The 20,139-nt window shown below is 34.2% G+C and overlaps 1 protein-coding gene across 1 annotated transcript; it reads left to right on the forward strand.

Moving 5' to 3' along the window:
* The first annotated feature begins 16,405 nt into the window (after nucleotides 1-16,405).
* On the forward strand, nucleotides 16,406-18,892 carry LOC114371340. The gene is made up of 2 exons (XM_028328806.1): nucleotides 16,406-16,892; nucleotides 18,846-18,892. Exons 1-2 carry the CDS (start codon nucleotides 16,406-16,408, stop codon nucleotides 18,890-18,892), a joined length of 534 nt encoding a protein of 177 aa, XP_028184607.1.
* Nucleotides 18,893-20,139: the final 1,247 nt, after the last annotated feature.

Raw genomic sequence — 20,139 nt, forward strand, 5'->3', positions numbered from 1 at the left:
TTAAATTTTAGAGTTAATTGATTGATAACTAATTCAGAATCTCCTCTAATTAATACATGTTTTGCACCTAGTATCAATAATGTTTCTAAAGTAATTGTTAAAGCCTCATATTTTGCTTCATTATTGGAACATAAAGGTTTGATTTCAAAAAAGATCTTCAAAAGTGTATTATTTGGAGAAATTAAAAAAAAACACTAATTTTAGAACCATCTACATGTTTCAAACCATCGAAATAAGGTACCCAAGGTCTAATCATTATATAACATTCCAATATTTCTATGTTTGAATGATTAGCCAAAAAATCCGCTATAATTTGGCCTTTAATAGCTTTCAAAGGTACAAAGGTAAGTGAAAATTTTGTCAATGCAAGGGTCCACTTCCTTATTCTATTAGGCAAAATAGACTTAGATATCATAAACTTGATAACATTATTGTGAGACAATACTTGAACATTGAAAGACTTCATATAATATTTAAGTTTAGTACACAAGTAATACAGACACAATTTTTCTACAGCACTATATCTAATTTTAGCATCATTGAGAATTTGACTAAGATAATAAATAACACATTCTATCCCATTATCATCTTCTTGCACCAGCATGCTTGCAATGGTCAAATTTGATGCTAAAATATACAACTTTAAGTTTCTTCTTTTCACAGGGGGCATTAGAATTGGCAAATTAGTAAGATATCTATTGATGTCATCGAATAATTCTTGGTGTTCCCTTTCCCATTGAAATTCAACTTCATCTTTCAATATGGGTAAAGGGAAAACACTTTAGTTTTTCCTGACAAATTAGAAATGAATATTCTAAGAAAATTGACTTTACCTAAAAATGACTGCAGTTGCTTCTTATTCTTTGGAGGGAAAGTCTCCAAAATGACTTTTGATTTATTCTTATCTATTTCAATTCCCTTATGGTTGATAATGAAACCCAAGAATTCACCGACAGAAATACCAAAAGCATATTTTATGGATTCATTTTCAATCTATGTTTTCTCATCTTTCAAATGATAACCTTAAATGTTCTAGATGATTATCTTTCGATTCAGATTTCACAACCACATCATCTATATACACTTGCATAAATCTCCTAATTAAGTCATGAAAAATAAGATTCATTTCTCTTTAATATGTTGCACCAACATTTTTTAAACCAAATGACATTACCAACCATTCATATGTTCCCAATGCCTCCAGGCATCAAAAAAAAGTTTTAGGTACATCATTTTCAGCAATATATATTTGATTATATCTTGAATAAACATCTGATAAACTTAAAATTCCATTGTTTGTTGTTGAATCGATTGACATATCAGCAACTGGCATGGGATATTCATCGTTAGGTGTTGATGCATTTAAGTCCCTAAAATCTATACATACATACATTTTTCCATTCTTTTTAATTATAGGAACTATGTTTGAAATTCATTCAACATAACTTGTAGTTCAAATGAAATTGACATTCAATAGCTTTTCTATCTTTGCTTTGATGGCCTCCATGGCATTATGAGCAAATCTCCATGGTGCTTGCTTCACTAGTTTTTTCCCTTCATAGATAACCAATCTATGCTCCATCAATTCTCTACTGATAGACATATCTTCATAGTCCCATGCGAAACAATCCTTGAACTCTTGCAAGAGAGAAACTATATTTTTTCAAAGCCTAGTGTCCAATAGTTTGCTAACATATGTAGCCTTTCAAATTTCTTTAGTTCTAAGGTTAATTTCTTCTAAAGGATCTTGTGATTCCATCTTTTTTAATTTTAAGGAGATTGGTTTCTCAAAGCCTAAAGGTGAATTGTCATAAATACAATCCAATCTTGATTCTTCACCTTTTTGCTCAAAAAATACTTTCTTTGATTTTTGTTTTCGAATCAATATGTTCTTTTCATTTTCGATGGTCTCAGTATCCATCTTTCTTTTTAACTCAACACTTCTTTTGATGGCTTTAGTATCCATCATTTTCCTTTCTTCAGCCACAGTAGTTGTTTTTTTTTCTTTTCTTCACATAATTCTTCGATTGCCATACTATCCATCTTTATCTTTCCTTTGGCCACAGTAGGCGTACCTTTGATTTCGACGATCGCAATAGCCATGTCTTAGATTGTGACGACATTTGTTGATGGATTGGCAAGTGTACTAATTTATCCCAAATAGTAAAGTTAAAATGCAAGTCCAAGTGTTGAATCCACATATACTTTGTTTGTACTTAGGTAGATAAATATTTTATTAATAAAAGAAGTTGAAGAAAATTGACTTGAAAAGGTTATGAGAAAAACAATAATTTAAATTGGCAGAAAATTAAATCAAACAAGAGAAAAAATTAAACAAGAATTTAAATTGATTAATTAAAGATGAAAAAATTAGAGAACCCAATAATATTGTAGAAGTAAATTCAGAAGATGAGAATTTTGGGAACTTTAGAACTTAGCCTACCTTAGCTACTAATTGATGTAATGTTAATGGTTTTTCTCTATTTATAATTATTCCAATTTACACTTGCATCTACTAGTATACTCTGACTTTGGTCCCTCACATGAAAGAGCCTAATTATCTATTTTCTCTCCCAAATCCCTTTGTAGAACTAAAATAGTAAATTATATTAAGAATAGAGATGTATAATAGGCTAAACACATACCAACTTATCCCTAGTGATGACTTTATTTAGATATTTTTCTCAGTTCTATTAGAAAATAACATCTCCCAACGTTACCCCTAAAACTTACCATGCAAATGGGTGATCAAGCCATAAGCAATAATATTAAGCACAAGAAAAGATAATGCAAATGTAATATTCATAAATAGAGAAATTACACAAAGAGTAGTTGGCTGTCAAGTTCCCAACAAAAGGGATTTAGCCTCTCATAGTCATAGGAGGGTTTACAATTGCAAGAGAGAAATATTTAGTGAAGGGGAATAAGATAAGAAAAGGGAATGGAAGGAAGGAATGACTCCTAATGATTACTTTTCATTCTTCTAGCCTTTGCCTTCTATAAGGAATTGTATTCTCTTAGACTTTCTAAGAGTTTTTTCCTTCTTCTCTCTTCTTCTTTTATAGGTGTAGATTAGCTTAGCTAAACAGACTTCTCACGCTAAACCTGCCTTTACTTTCCTGAATTAGTCTGTTTTCCTTAATTAATCATTATTTCCTTAATTATCCTTGCTTTCATTAATTATCCTTGCTTTCCTGAAATATCCCGCTTTTTTGGGCTTTATTTCACTCACTAAGCATAATAAATTAATCACTTTTAATATTTTCTGCACAAAAAACTTAATGATGTTAATTTAACAATTATTTGGTCAAAAAGGAGGAATTATGAGAGAAAATTATAAATTCCTATATAATTTAACTCCAAAATATACTCATAATTAGCAATTATCAACCATAATAGTTGTCTTTTTTTTTTTATTTCAGTGACCACAATAGCCGCTTGATTCATATTATTAGCTATGTAAGCCGAAACTCGAGCCATAAAGCTCGAATACGCTTTTGAGGAAGTCATAACTCTTCAACAGTGGTCTTTTTTTTTACAACCATAGTTGAATCCAACAAAAGAACTTGTCTTTATCTTCACCTGGCTTATTGTTTACATAAAATGAATCATCAATGTTGAAAGGAGCAGTAGCAGCCAATGCTTGGTTGCTTTCTTCTGCAAATGCAGTGTAGATTCCATATGATGATTGGTTTGCTTCCACCATTTCATGTTTTCCATATTCATTTCAAAAGAAAAGCTTCTAATGAACCGTTGATGGAACTGCTCCTATCCCATGTATCCATTCTCTCCCTAACAGCATGTTAAAGGTGGCTTGTGATGAAACCACTAAGAACATTGTAGGTCTTCTCTTGTTACCCACAGAGATGTCTAAACAAATAACTCCTTTAGAATCTGAAGGCTTTCCACAGAAATCATATACCATTATATTGTTAGGTATCAAATCTTCTAAACTCTTATCAAACCGTTGCGACATGGATTTTGGTAAGATGTTGAATGCAACTACTCCATCTACCAATATCTTATTAATGATTTGGTCTTCCACCATAGCTGTTAAATAGTATGGCTTCATGTGATTCTCATGGAATCAATAGAAGGATCAAAGACTACAACATTCTAATGAGGAGTAAAGCAAAAAACTTGAGTGACCCCATACTACTTTTGGACTTAAAGAAAGATCTTCGATGTAGTCTTCATTTGCATTGTTTCTTTTGCATTGCTTCTAAAGAATCCTTGAAACTAGACTCAAAGAAGTTTGTTATCACTTCCTTATCCTCTTGTTCCTTGCTTAACACTTTCTTGTCGAAACCTGGGGGTGGACCTTTGGTTATTCTGTCAAAAAATGAAGGTCTAACATCATTCCCTTGTTGCATCTCTAGTATTGCATCCCTTTTCATCCTCTAATGCCTTATCCACTAGGTTTTTGACTTGTTCTTATTCACCCATGGAGGATTTTGATTCTTGTAGTATCTTTCTTGGAACTTTCAATAGTTCCTCCTTTTGATTCCCTTATGAGTGGGAAAGTTGATTCCTCTTCTTTTTTAAATTCTTCTAAAGACTGGTTAACCTCCTTTTCAAATAAGGAGGTATTCACCTTTGGTGACCCTGTGACACCCTCTACCCCTCACATATATATTAATAAAGGAATAAAAATTCAAATATTAATTAAAAGTATTTTTAAAACATTTTTAAATACAAGCTTTTCAAATGGATAAAAGGCTCACATTCACTTTCTTCTACATCATATTCAAACTTGTCCAAATAAATAATAAAGTCATCTCGACTCAAAGAAAATCATATAAGTCTCATACAATTAATATAGAACCTATATCCTAATGTCACATCCTATCAGAGCGTGGTGTTCCCGTGTCCTCTAGCATGAGGTTCTTCATAGTCATCCACCTATTCATCTGCTCCCCCGAACACAAGTTCAAGATCATCACAGGATCCAAACATAACAACACACAGGGAGTGAGTTATCACATTCCTAGCTAATAGAGAAACAAGACAATCAAATATACATATTATATAAATGAGATACCACTTGCTTAAACATAGCTCACGTAACTTCACCACTTCATCATTCAAAATTCACTTTTTAATTATCAATCACATTACACAAGAATCCCACACTTCGATCAAAATATAATAACACATCAATTAGCAAGCATATGCAATAGTTATGCTAAGACTCAATTCTATATGCAATGTGGTACCATGTCAGTGAAAAACCACCCTGGGGCGCTTAGGAGTACATAACAAGACACACCACACAATGGGTTTGTCAGGTCACTCTCACTAAGTAAGATCATAGGGAGACCAGTCAGGGTCACGATGTTTTGCGAGAATGCTCCAACCATATGAGATCAGCATAGGCTTAAAGGAGCACTCAAACCCGGTGACCCCCAAGGCCTACACTCCGAAGAGTCCGTCAGGGCCTCTCCCTCCTGATTCAGGTCCAACCCCTAAAATAATTTTTGCATGCAGACACTGCTCATGAATTATACAATATCCACGACCTTACACTCGTGTTTTAAACACGTTCAACACAATCGCACTATGATTTAACACTGGCTCCTAAATAGGAAACCTACATTTTCTCTTTAACACTGCGCATCAACGCTTTTCTCAAGATAACACTGGTCGGGTTATTGTACAATTCATAGCTTACAACACAAGTAATTTCACATCAAGTGTTAACTACACACTTATCCACAACTAGAACTCATTCACAATTTCACTTCTCATAGTGTGATAATCCACCATCACATGTTTACACGTATCTCACAAATTAACACATGTTCAACTTTACACTTATACTCAATCTCAATAACAATATTATAATCTCAAAGCAACATATTCATCTACAATTCATCACATACTCACAATTTGAACCATCATTTCATATCCTCAATATAACAATTTATATAAAACACTATCACAACATTAGGACTAAAACCCCTTAACTAATATTACACAATTATATCAAAATCATAGGTCGAAATATACAAATATCAAGAGCACAATTTATCAAGCAATTTTCATTAGGACATCAATATTTTATTTATAATCATAAAGGAAAAATTGCAATTTAATAAACATCTCAAAATAAAACCCCAATTTAATCCTCTAAGGATCCCTACACATGTTCTCACTAATCCCCAACTGTGAATAACTCATCCCTTACCTCTAAGCGGGCTCACGTGTCTTCAGCCAGCGATAGCAACATCTCTAGCGGTTCCCGGAAATTCTTTCAATTATTCATCCGACTGCTCCGATAGAATTCCCAAACGTCAGAGAGACGGAGAAGAGATTGAAACCTCCACTTGTGCTGTCTTCATGCGATTCCTTTTTCTCCCTCCACGAATATTATCTCGCAAATCCCAACGGTGGAAGCGTGCGGAATTGAATTTCGAACAACATATCCAAATTTCACAATAATCCAACGGTTAACGAAACCGGGATCGTAGTTTTACCAAGACAGCTCTGGGTTTCTGCGGGAAAGAAAAAAGCTACAATGCGAAGGGTGTTTCTCTCAGGTCAGACATGATATCAAAATTCCCAACGGTGAGAATGCTCGGAATTGTGTTGCGAACATGATACTCAAATTTCACTACGATCCAACGGTGAACGGGTTCGAGATCGTCGTTTTTCTGAGACTGGTTTGATGGGCTGCGGGAAAAAGAAAGGGTTTTGAGAGGAGAAGGGGAAAAACGAAAATGAGGCCAAAAGAAGCTAGCTGACTTAACATAACTATTTATACCTAGGGTACTCAGCCTATTATTTGCTCTATATTTATTTATTTATTTATTTTTTTCTAAAAAGCTTTTTAAATTTATTTACGAAAAATTGGGATGTTACAGACCCTATCAAGGCTCCCATCAACATGATATGCTTAGGTTCAATATAATTAGCCTAGATCTAGAATGGATCATTATCCACTTTCATTGGTTTCTCTTCGAATTCTAGTCTTCCTTCGTCTATTGCCTTTAGAACCATATATCTGAAATGCAAACAAATTTTAGTCCAATGTCCAAAACATTGTGAACTTTATAACATCTTTTCCCTTTTATTTGCTAAAAAGAAGGAATTTTATGATCATCACTAAAGGTCATTTGTTTATCTTTCAAGAGTAGATTAAATATTTTATCTGCCTTAGTAACATTTAAACTATATTTTGAATTAGAAAATTTATGTTTTCCCTCTAATTTTAACATTTGACAAGTATAGAGAGGTCCTGGTTGTAATTCTGCCATACATATTTCATCTTTTTCTTTATTGAAATCTAAATCTTGATACTTTATAGCATTATCATTATCTTTGTATGTTTCTACATATGCTATTTTGTCCCTTTTATTCTTATCAAATTTCCTATTTCTTTCTTTCTTATATTTTATTTGCTCAATTCTTCTTACTCTATCTACTAACAGTGTCATATCCTAACTTGTTGTTTCACCAATTTCTTGCGAATAGAAAAACATCAAAGCAAACAATCGCCATTCTCACTAAATCATGTTTAGGAATTTGAGTATAGCAACAAGACTTCATTTTTCAAAACCTATTTAAATATTCTTCAATTGTTTCACTATTGAAACGCCTCATAGTTGTCAAACCTATGAGACTAACCTTAGTTTTTTCTCTAAAGAAATGTTCATGAAAACGTCTTTCAAGTTATGCCCAAGTATATATTGAATTTGGTGGTATAATAGTGAACCAAGTAAAAACATTTTTTGTTAAAGAACTAGGAAAATATTTCATTTTGAGAAATTTGTCAATGGCCAAATCACCACATTCTATTTGAAAACATGTCACATGTTCTATAGTAGATTCTTTTAATTCTCCTGCAAATTTTGAGAATTTAGGAACCTTATAACCCTTGGTAGTTCAAATTGTAAAACATAGTCAGAGAATGCATAAACAAAATAAGGTAGTCAAGGAATGCATAAACAAAATACGGTGATTGTGTGTTTCCTGTTTCGAAACCATGTCTATTCAAAGCTTGTTTGATCATCTGATTAATCTCGAGATTTTGAATTGCATCGAGGCCTAAACCTCTATTTTGGCCATTTGGCCTTCAAAGAATCTGATTTTGTTGCATGTTAATCATGACTTCATCTGCATTTTGATTTATATTTATGAAAACAGGGTTTGGTTGTTCCCTCTCATTTATTAACCTTATTGGGACATTGGCCTCATTTTCGCGATTATTATTATTATTATTATTATTATTACTATTATTATTATTATCATCATCATTAATTGGTCATTCTTGCATTGGTATTTCCTGAATTACAGGTCTAACCTCAGGTTGGTTTCTGGGAATAACCAAAGCATCCCCTATTTGATTTAGGATCCCATTCATTTGTTGATAAATTTCATTGGTAGTTCTCAATAAAGGATTTAAAATTGAAGCCATGTGATTTGTCAAAGTATTAACCATTTCATGATTACTATGATCTATTTGTTGCCCAAAAACTTCTAATGTTTCGTTAGAAACTCCTATTGAGACCATGCTACTATCTTCCATAATAGGGACTCCCATATTTCTTAATTGGACAACACCATAAGAATGGTTGGTGCCCCAAGTTCTAGATGCCTATTGGTTTTCCTACTAACTACAATAGGCAGTACAATATTTTGATTTTGAGGCATGGGTAAACTTAATTGTGGCATGTTCATTTCATTAGATAATGGTGGCATACCCCATGACCTTGTAGTAGAAAGTGGCGGGGTGTTTGTAGTTGACACTATATTATTTTGTGTCAAATAAGTTTCAACAATAGTTGTCTAAACTTGTGAACCCATCACCTTCTCACTACGTACATTTATAGGCTTGTTGTTTGGCCAACTAGCACCCATAACCATTTTGTTATTTATCCCAATAGATGGATTTGTATGATTTTGTCCATCACTACCATTGTTATTAGTAGAAGTGTTTGTAACATTATTTTTGTTGTTGTTGTTGTTATTGCTACAATTCCTTTGACTATTTGTTGTCATCCTACCACTTCTTAATAACATAGAATTCTCCTTAAAATTTGTTCTTACGGTCAAGTTTTTCTGGTAAACTATCCACCGAGAATGGCAATTTGGTAATCATGAAAATTGTATTTATTCTTTTAAAATAGTCTATTATTGTAAAAGAGTAATTTTCACTAAATGATTATATTAACAAATAAATAATTAAAAATGAGATATAGAATTCATTCTTGATTGTAAGTTTTTTATTATTATAAAACAAGCAATTCATAGTTTTCAATTTATCAAAGAATTGTCTAATATTTAATACATACAGTGATAGTGATTTCAATAGGGATATCCGTAAGTAATTATAGTTGTGTTATACGATGATTTGTAAAATAATCCCTAAGTAAATTTTTATAATAGTGTTTTTGATATGAAAATTGATTTTGATACTTGGTTTATAATTAGATTTGGATAATAATTATAAGAAACAAAGATTGGAATAGTAACGATTTCGAGAAGAAATCAAGATTAAAAAAAATAAAGGGTTTAAAAAGATGCAGTAAAATAAAGAAACAAGAATCCATTAAAAGTGAGGATGAATACATACACGATAACCTCTTGAATAAGTAGCCAATTTCAATGTGTGATGTTGTTGGTGTTCAAGGATTTAAGTGATAATGATTCAATCCATTAAAAAATGATAGTCAAAAGTCTTATTTATAAACTTCTAATACTAACAGTCGAATCCTAAGATTTCGTCACTATACAACAGTATTCCTAAATATATATATCTAATGTTATTTGATGACTTCATGTAACTTCTTTCATGAATTGCTTCAATTGATATTTCGAAATCCTAAATGGTACTACTTCTGAGTGCTTTCAAACTCACGCGTGCTTGAATAGAGTCGTTGTAACAGCCGTAATTGTTAATAAATAAATAATACAGTAATAAGTTAATAAATAAATAAAATATAATTAGGTCATAAATCTCCACTATATAAACCAAATGTTAACCTAGAGCAGCTTTTACAAAACACTTCTGTCCCTTTTTCTTTTCTGACCCACAAGAACCCTAATAGAGCAACCAGAGGAGGAGCTCTAGAGAGCACCAGAGACACCACCATTGCTAACAGAGAACATTTAAGCGACTACCTCGAGGTAAGGGATGAGTTACTCACGCTTGGGAATTAGAATGAACATGTGTAGGGATCCCTAGAGGGTCAATTTTTGGGTTATTTTGGGGTGTTTATGAATTTAATTATGTTTTCATGTTTAATCGCGGATTGAGTGTGTTTGATGAACCAATTGATGTTCTGTTGCGAGTTTGTTGTAAGATTGATGTGTTCGTGTGTTAGGTGTGTATCTTAGGAATTAGAATTCTTTATAATTAGCATAAAAATTGTGTGGTTGTGATTTTGTTTATACTAGATATGTTGGCCTTTCAATCTTGTTCTTTTTATTTTTTTTAATTTATTTTTTTCACACCGTAGTGTATACGTGTACATATATATCGATACTGTTTTCTTTTTACAAACTTTATATTTTATTTCACGTGGGTGATTTCTCGTCATGAAATTCATATGTGTAGGGATTGTTGGGTAATTGAATTGGCTAAAATCATTTAAAGAAATTAACTAAAGTTGTATTCACATTGTAATTAGGCATTTTCTTGATGTTGGTAACTTAGTTGAAATATATTTAGAATATATGTATACATGTTGTTCATAGAAATCAATATGAGTATATATATTTTATTGTTATATATAATTTGTATTTACTTAATGATATATTTGATATTATTGTGACTATTTTATATTAATATATATTTAATATTTTTTATATGTTATATATATATATATATATATATATATATATATATATATATTGAATATAATATACTTATATATATATTTTATGTGTATTTTATAGTTATTTGTTTATAAGCCTTGAAGTTAAATATTGTATGTTATTATTATTATGATACATTGTTATTTAATTGTTGAGTATATTTTGTAATTAGTTAAAGTGTGAAATGTTAAACTTTAGACATGAAATATGGTTGTGAATGAGTGTATGATTGATATTTGTAGTGATATTACTTGTCATGTGAGTTATGAGTTATACACTAACCCGACCAGTGTTTACCTTGAGAGAACTTTTATGCGCAGTGTTAAAGGAAATTGTAGGATTCCTAGTTAGCATCCTGAAGGGTTAAACTATAGCGCAATTTGTTAAATATGTTTGAAATATAAGAGTGAGGTCGTGGGTATTATATAACTCATAAACGGTGTCTGCGTGTAAAAAAAAATATTTTAGGGGTTGGACCTGAATCAGGAAGGTGAGGCCCAAACGGATTCTTCGGAGTCTAGGCCTTGGGGGTAAAGATACTCGGTTTGAGTGCTCCTTTAAGCCCATGTTGATCCCATGTGATTGGGGCATTCTCACAAAATAGAGTAACCCTGACTGGTCACCTTATGATGTTACTTAGTGAGAGTGACCGAGTATACCCATTGTGTGGTGTGCTTTGTCATGTACTCCTAAGCGCCCCAATGTTGTTTTTCACTGACATGGTACCACATTGCATATAGGCTTGAGTCTTAGTATAATTGTTGCATAACGCTTGTGTTTGAATTTCATTGAGTTAACAATTGTGGTTGATGTTATTTTATGGAGTGTATAAACTTGAATGAGTGTGAATAATGTGTGCGATTTTGTGCAGTAATGTTATATATATACATTTAGCTTTAAGTATTATATGTTTCACATGCTCTAATGTTTTATTATATACGAATGTGATAACTCACTCCCGGTGTGTGTTTGTGTTTGGGCTGATTGCCACTTTGTTTTAGGTGAGGCTTCATATGATGAGTCACATGCTAGAGATGGAGAGACTTAGTCTGTGATAGGGATATGCTCTGATAAGTGTGACATTGGGGCATAGGATTTTACTTCGCATATTATGATTTTCACATGTTATGATTTACTGAATGATATAATTGTGTTATACTTTTCTACTTTAGTTTCTTTCTATTATTTATTTAGAGTGAACGACCTTGTTTTGAGCCGGGATAATCTTACCTTTTATTAAAAAAATAAATTCTATTATGTTTTCACTAAGTGGATGTGAACCTTTATCCTTTTGAATTGATTTAAATTAAATGTGTTTAAAAAGAAAAAATATTAATTAATTTTGCATGTTTTTTTCCTTCTTTTATTATTATGTGTTTATAATCTTTTAATTAAATTTTGTATGATTTATTTAATTAGTTAGTTATAATTGTAAGGGTAGAGGGTGTCACATTTAGTAGTATCAGAGTCAGGTTGAACCTTTCGGCCATGTGTGTTATGAGCTTTCTATGTTTCCTTGTGTACTCTGATGTGTTGTATTTGTTTTGTTTGATTAGAGGTGTACTCTATTGTGTTGGTATATTTTTTTTTTCAAAGTTTTGTTTCTTGCGTGACATAGGAAGTAATGGCTGCGAGAAATGAGAGAGAACGACTTCTTACCGAGGCCTTGAACAACTTGGCGCAAGTTATGGCCAATCAGGGAGGCGGTGGAGGAGCAACTATGTACCATGGATTAGATCGCTTTCAGAGTAACAACCCACCTACTTTCAAAGGGGGTTATGATCCTGAGGGTGCTGAGGCTTGGCTGAGGGAGATTGAGAATATCTTTCGGGTGATGGAGTGTCAGGACCATCAGAAGGTGTTGTTTGCTACTCACATGCTAGCAGATGAGGCAGAGTACTGGTGGGAGAACACTCGCCCACGTTTAGAGGGAGCAGGTGGTGTTGTTGTCCAATGGGAGACTTTCAGACAAACTTTTCTGGAGAAGTATTTTCCAGAAGATGTGAAGAATAGGAAGGAGATGGAGTTCCTCGAGCTGAAACAGGAAAGTATGACGGTGGCAGAGTATGCAGCGAGGTTTGAGAACCTTGTAAGGTATTTTCCTCATTATCAGGGGGAAGCAGGGGAGAGGTCCAAATGCGTGAAATTTTTCAATGGCCTTCGACCAAAAGTAAAGATGATGGTAAATTATCAAGGTATTCATAACTTTGCACAGTTGACCAATATGTGTAGAATCTTTGATGAAGATCAGCGGGAGAAGACTACTTTTTACAGGAATGCCAATGCTAGTCATGGGAAAGAGAAGAAGCCTGTGACTCACATTCGTGCTAAGCCATATTCTGCCCCTCCCGGGAAATATGGAAACAATTCTGGAGGACAGAGGACCAGTGGAGGACTTCAACCAGTTGGTGGGAGTTCTCAGCCAATTAACAGGGTGTCTCAGTCTATAGGTAGAGGTAGTGGTGGTAGTGGTGCTCCTGCTATTGTTACTACACCACTCAAGTGTGGGAAGTGTGGTCGGCTTGGGCATATTGCTCGTGAGTGCACAGATAGAGAGGTGACTTGCTTTAACTGCCAAGGTAAGGGCCACCTCAGTACCAGTTGCCCATATCCGAGGAGGGAGAAAAGGAGTGGAAGTCTAAATAATCAGAGTGGACGACCAAGGACCACAGGGAGAGTGTTTGCTCTTAGTGGTGCTGATGCCGCACAGTCTAATGAACTCATCCAAGGTATGTGTTTCATAAGTCAAGTTCCCTTGGTTGTATTGTATGATTCAGGTGCGACCCATTCATTTATTTCTCGTGTCTGTGTTGAAAAACTTGCCTTGCCTGTGTCTTCCTTGAAATTTGACTTGATTGTGAATACACCTACTAGTGGGTCTGTTTTAACTTCTGATGTGTGCTTGCAATGTCCTGTCTTAATTTCTGATAGACAGTTTCAAATTGATTTAGTTGTCTTACCTTTGAGTCAGATTGATGTTATTCTTGGTATGGACTGGTTATCTTCCAATCATGTCGTATTAAATTGTTTTGAGAAATCTGTTGTCTTTCCTGAGTCTGGTGTGAGTGAAGGTGATATGTTTTTGTCTGCTAACCAAGTTGAGGCATCTTTGAGGGAGGATGCACGGATATACATAATCTTAGCTAGTATGAGTGTCGAGACTACAAACCCTGTGAGTGATATACCATTGGTGAGAAAGTTTCCAGAGGTGTTTGAGGAGGTGTCAGAATTACCACCAAAGAGAGAGGTTGAGTTCTCTATAGACCTAGTGCCCGATACTGGACCCATATCCATAGCACCTTATAGGATGTCCCCTGTGGAGTTGAGTGAGCTTAAGAAACAGTTAGAGGAACTTTTAGAGAAACAATTTGTGAGGCCTAGTATGTCACCCTGGGGAGCACCGATGTTGTTAGTTAAGAAGAAGGATGGGGCTATAAGGCTATGTGTAGATTATCGTCAGTTAAATAAGGTAACGATTAAGAATAGGTACCCTTTGCCTAGGATAGATGACCTGATGGACCAATTAGTAGGGGCTTGTGTGTTCAGTAAGATAGATCTTAGGTCAGGTTACCACCAGATTAGAGTAAAGCCTGAAGATGTTCTGAAGACTGCTTTTAGGACCCGTTACGGTCATTATGAGTACTTGGTTATGCCTTTTGGTGTGACCAACGCCCCTGGTGTGTTCATGGATTATATGAATAGGATCTTTCACCCCTACCTAGATAGTTTTGTAGTGGTCTTCGTAGATGATATCTTGGTGTATTCTAAGACTAGAGAGGAACATGAGGAGTATCTGAGAGTTGTGTTGCAAACCCTCAAAGACAATAGACTGTATGCTAAGTTGTCCAAGTGTGATTTTTGTCTAGAGGAGGTGAGCTTCTTAGGGCACGTTATATCTAAGGGAGGGATAGCAGTAGATCCTTCCAAGGTAGAGGCGGTGATGAGTTGGGAGAGTCCTAAGTCAGTGTTTGAGATTAAGAGCTTTCTTGGCTTAGCAGGATACTACTGTAGATTCATAGAGGGTTTTTCTAAGCTAGCCTTACCTTTGAATAAGCTTACTCGTAAGGGTCAAGTTTTTGTGTGGGATGCCCAATGTGAAAGTAGTTTCCGTACCCTTAAGGAAAGGTTGACCGCTGCACCAATTTTAGTGTTACCTAACCTGAGTGAATCTTTTGTGGTGTATTGTGATGCATCCAAGATGGGTTTGGGTGGAGTGCTTATGCAACGGGGACAGGTAGTGGCCTATGCTTCTCGATAGCTTAAGATACATGAAAGGAATTATCCCACACACGATCTTGAGTTAGCAGCCGTAGTTTTTGCTCTTAAGCTTTGGAGGCATTACCTTTATGGATCTAAATTTGAGGTGTTTAGTGATCATAAGAGCCTTAGATATTTGTTTGATCAAAAAGAGCTTAACATGAGGCAAAGGAGATGGTTAGAGTTCCTTAAGGATTACGATTTTGAACTTAGCTATCACCCAGGTAAAGCCAATGTAGTAGTTGATGCCTTAAGTAGAAAATCCCTTCAAATGTCTGCTTTGATGGTTAGAGAGTTGGATCTCTTAGAGCAGTTTAGAGACATGAGTTTGGCATGTGAGATCACCTCTAGTAGCATTAAGTTGGGTATGTTGAAAGTCACCAGCGAACTCTTAAGCGAGATTCGTGAGGGTCAGAAGTCTGACCCATTCTTGTCAGCTCAGTTAGAGTCCATAGTCGCATGGAGAAAGAGTAGTTTTAGAGTGGGAACTGATGGAGTCTTGAGGTTTCAGGATAGGGTGTGTGTGCCTAGTGTACCCAAGCTTAGGAGAACGATCTTGGAAGAGGGCCATAGAAGTAGTCTGAGTATCCACCCGGGAGCGACTAAGATGTACCAGGACCTTAGGCAGATGTTTTGGTGGCCGAGTATGAAGAAAGAAGTTTATGAGTTTGTCCTTGCATGCCTAGTGTGTCAGAAAGCTAAAATAGAACATCAGAAGCCTTCAGGGAAGTTGCAACCTTTAGAGATACCTAAGTGTAAGTGGGATAGCATCTCCATGGATTTCATGATAGGGTTACCTAGAACCCCCAAAGGTTTAGATTCCATTTGGGTTATTGTAGACAGGTTGACCAAATCTGCTCACTTCATCCCAATAAACATCAGATATTCTTTAGAGAGGTTGACTAGCTTGTATGTCAGTGAGATAGTTAGACTACACGGTGTTCCTTCTAGCATAGTTTCTGATAGAGATCCCAGATTTACCTCTAGATTTTGGGAGAGTCTTCATAAAGCCTTGGGGACCAAGCTTAGGTTGAAATCTGCTTACCACCCACAGACTGACGGTCAAACCGAGCGCACCATCCAATCCTTAGAGGACCTCTTGAGAGCCTGTGTGTTAGAGCAGAGGGGTAGTTGGGATAGTTTCTTACCCTTGATAGAGTTTACCTACAACAATAGTTTTCACTCCAGTATAGGTATGGCGCCTTACAAGGCATTGTATGGTAGAAGATGTAGGACACCTCTATGTTGGGTAGATTCCAGTGAGAGCATTGCCTTAGGACCTGAGGTAGTTCAGTAGACCACAGAAAAGGTCAAGTTGATCCAAGAAAGGATGAGAGCAACCCAAAATAGGCAGAAGAGCTACTATGATAAGAGAAGAAAGGATCTTGAATTTGCTATAGGTGATCATGTATTTCTAAGAGTCACTCCGTGGACTGGGGTTGGTAGGGCGTTGAAGTCCCGTAAGCTCACACCTAGATTCATTGGTCCCTTTGAAATTCTAAAGCGTGTCGGCCCAGTTGCGTATCAGGTGGCTTTGCCATCATCTCTCTCAAATCTCCATAGTGTCTTCCATATCTCTCAACTCAGAAAATATGTCCATGATCCGTCGCACGTGATCGAGTTGGACAATGTCCAAGTGAAAGAGAATTTGACATATGAAACACAACCACTGAGGATCGACGATCGTATGGTTAAGCAGCTAAAGGGGAAAGAGATTCCCTTGGTCAAAGTAGTATGGGAAAGTGCTTCGGGCGAGGATGCCACCTGGAAACTAGAGGGTCAGATGCGTGATGCATATCCTACCTTATTCGATACTAGTAAGTTTCGGGGACGAAACTTTTTTTTTAGGGGGGTGGAATTGTAACAGCCGTAATTGTTAATAAATAAATAATACAATAATAAGTTAATAAGTAAATAAATAAATAAATAAAATATAATTAGGTCATAAATCTCCACTATATAAACCAAATGTTAACCTAGAGCAGCTTTTACAAAACAGAGCAACCAGAGGAGGAGCTCTAGAGAGCACCAGAGACGCCACCATTACTAACAGAGAACATTTAAGCGACTACCTCGAGGTAAGGGATGAGTTACTCACGCTTGGGAATTAGAATGAACATGTGTAGGGATCCCTAGAGGGTCAATTTTTGGGTTATTTTGGGGTGTTTATGAATTTAATTATGTTTTCATGTTTAATCACGGATTAAGTGTGTTTGATGAACCAATTGGTGTTCTGTTGCGAGTTTGTTGTAGGATTGATGTGTTCCTGTGTTAGGTGTGTACCTTAGGAATTAGAATTCTTTATAACTAGCATAAAAATTGTGTGGTGGTGATTTTGTTTATACTAGATATGTTGGCCTTTCAATCTTGTTCTTTTTATTTATTTTTTTCACACCGCAGTGTATACGTGTACATATATATTGATACTGTTTTCTTTTTACAAACTTTATATTTTATTTCACGTGGGTGATTTCTTGTCATGAAATTCATATGTGTAGGGATTGTTGGATAATTGAATTGGCTAAAATCATTTAAAGAAATTAACTAAAGTTGTATTCACATTGTAATTAGGCATTTTCTTGATGTTGGTAACTTAGTTGAAATATATTTAGAATATAGGTATACATGTTGTTCATAGAAATCAATATGAGTATATATATTTTATTGTTATATATAATTTGTATTTACTTAATGATATATTTGATATTATTGTGATTATTTTATATTAATATATATTTAATACTTTTTATATGCTATATATATATATATATATATATATATATATATATATATATATATATATATATTGAATATAATATACTTATATCTATATTTTATGTGTATTTTATAGTTATTTGTTTATAAGCCTTGAAGTTAAATATTGTATGTTATTATTATTATGATACATTGTTATTTAATTGTTGAGTATATTTTGTAATTAGTTAAAGTGTGAAATGTTAAACTTTAGACATGAAATATGGTTGTGAATGAGTGTGTGATTGATATTTGTAGTGATATTACTTGTCATGTGAGTTATGAGTTATACAATAACCCGACCAGTGTTTACCTTAAGAGAACTTTTATGCGCAGTGTTAAAGGAAATTGTAGGATTCCTAGTTAGGATCCTGAAGGGTTAAACTATAGCGCAATTTGTTAAATATGTTTGAAATATAAGAGTGAGGTCGTGAGTATTATATAACTCATAAACAGTGTCTGCGTGTAAAAAAAAATATTTTAGGGGTTGGACCTGAATCAGGAAGGTGAGGCCCAAACGGATTCTTCGGAGTCTAGGCCTTGGAGTAAAGATACTCGGTTTGAGTGCTCCTTTAAGCCCATGTTGATCCCATGTGGTTGGGGCATTCTCACAAAATAGAGTAACCCTGACTGATCACCTTATGATGTTACTTAGTGAGAGTGACCGAGTATACCCATTGTGTGGTGTGCTTTGTCATGTACTCCTAAGCGCCCCAGTGTTATTTTTCACTGACATGGTACCACATTGCATATAGGCTTGAGTCTTAGTATAATTGTTGCATAACGCTTGTGTTTGAATTTCATTGAGTTAACAATTATGGTTGATGTTATTTTATGGAGTGTATAAACTTGAATGAGTGTGAATAATGTGTGCGATTTTGTGCAGTAATGTTATTTATATACATTCAGCTTTAAGTATTATATGTTTCACATGCTCTAATGTTTTATTATATGCGAATGTGATATCTCACTCCCGGTGTGTGTTTGTGTTTGGACTGATTGCCACTTTGTTTCAGATGAGGCTTCATATGATGAGTCACATGCTAGAGATGGAGAGACTTAGTCTGTGATAGGGATATGCTCTGATAAGTGTGACATTGGGGCATAGGATTTTACTTCGCATATTATGATTTTCACATGTTATGATTTACTGAATGATATAATTGTGTTATACTTTTCTACTTTAGTTTCTTTCTATTATTTATTTGGAGTGAACGACCTTGTTTTGTGCCGAGATAATTTTACCTTTTATTAAAAAAATAAATTCTATTATTTTTTCACTAAGTGGATGTGAACCTTTATCCTTTTGAATTGATTTAAATTAAATGTGTTTAAAAAGAAAAATTATTAATTAATTTTGCATGTTTTTTTTCCTTCTTTTATTCTTATGTGTTTATAATCTTTTAATTAAATTTTGTATGATTTATTTAATTAGTTAGTTATAATTGTAAGGGTAGAGGGTGTCACAGTCGTCGAAAATATCAATCTCTATCAAAATGAATTCCTTTGATGTCGAATACAACTTCTCAATGATCACTCTTTAATATAATCTTCTTTTTCCTTTGAAAAACAAGTTCCATCAAAATCATATAAGATACATAACTTAGACAAATTTATATAATAGAGGTAACAAGAATACTTTAACATTTTGGAAGGGCTTCATTGCCAATAAAATGCATGTTTAGATTGTTGTCCAAATTTCTACAACACACATTCCAATGAACTTTTAACACAAATAAGGCATGAGTTCCTTTCACAATCGTAATTGAGGCCACATACTAGAATCAGTAGAAACAAATCTAAGTTAATGTAGATGGAGATGCTATTAATATAGGCTGAGTACTAGAAGCCACAAGAACTAACATGTATGGCCTCCACTTGATGGAGATGCGAAGATGCACTCACTACAAAATGAGCAATTTACTAATGACTGTTAATGTTGTCCACTTTCATTTTTCTCGGTAGTATATGGATAAACTTTTATCATTGCTGAACCTGGAATTTCTTGTTACAAATAATGTCTATTTTGGATCAAATTGTAATTTGAAGTGATTTATGATTTTAGTTTTATAAAAACAATGTGCTGAACGGGAAAGTATTAGCCATATAATACACTTTTCATTATAAGAACTAAATTCACAGGTTTTGATAACTTGTGTACGGCTAAGGGCTGAATTAAACAATTTTATAAGTAGAGGAATTGAATTGAAATTTCTTAAACATATCAGCATTCAAGACCAATACATATTTTAGTCTTTAATATATATATATATATATATATATATATATATATATAATATATATATATAT

The sequence above is a fragment of the Glycine soja genome, chromosome 10 (genome assembly GCF_004193775.1).
Source record: "Glycine soja cultivar W05 chromosome 10, ASM419377v2, whole genome shotgun sequence".
NCBI classification, from domain to species: domain Eukaryota; kingdom Viridiplantae; phylum Streptophyta; class Magnoliopsida; order Fabales; family Fabaceae; genus Glycine; species Glycine soja.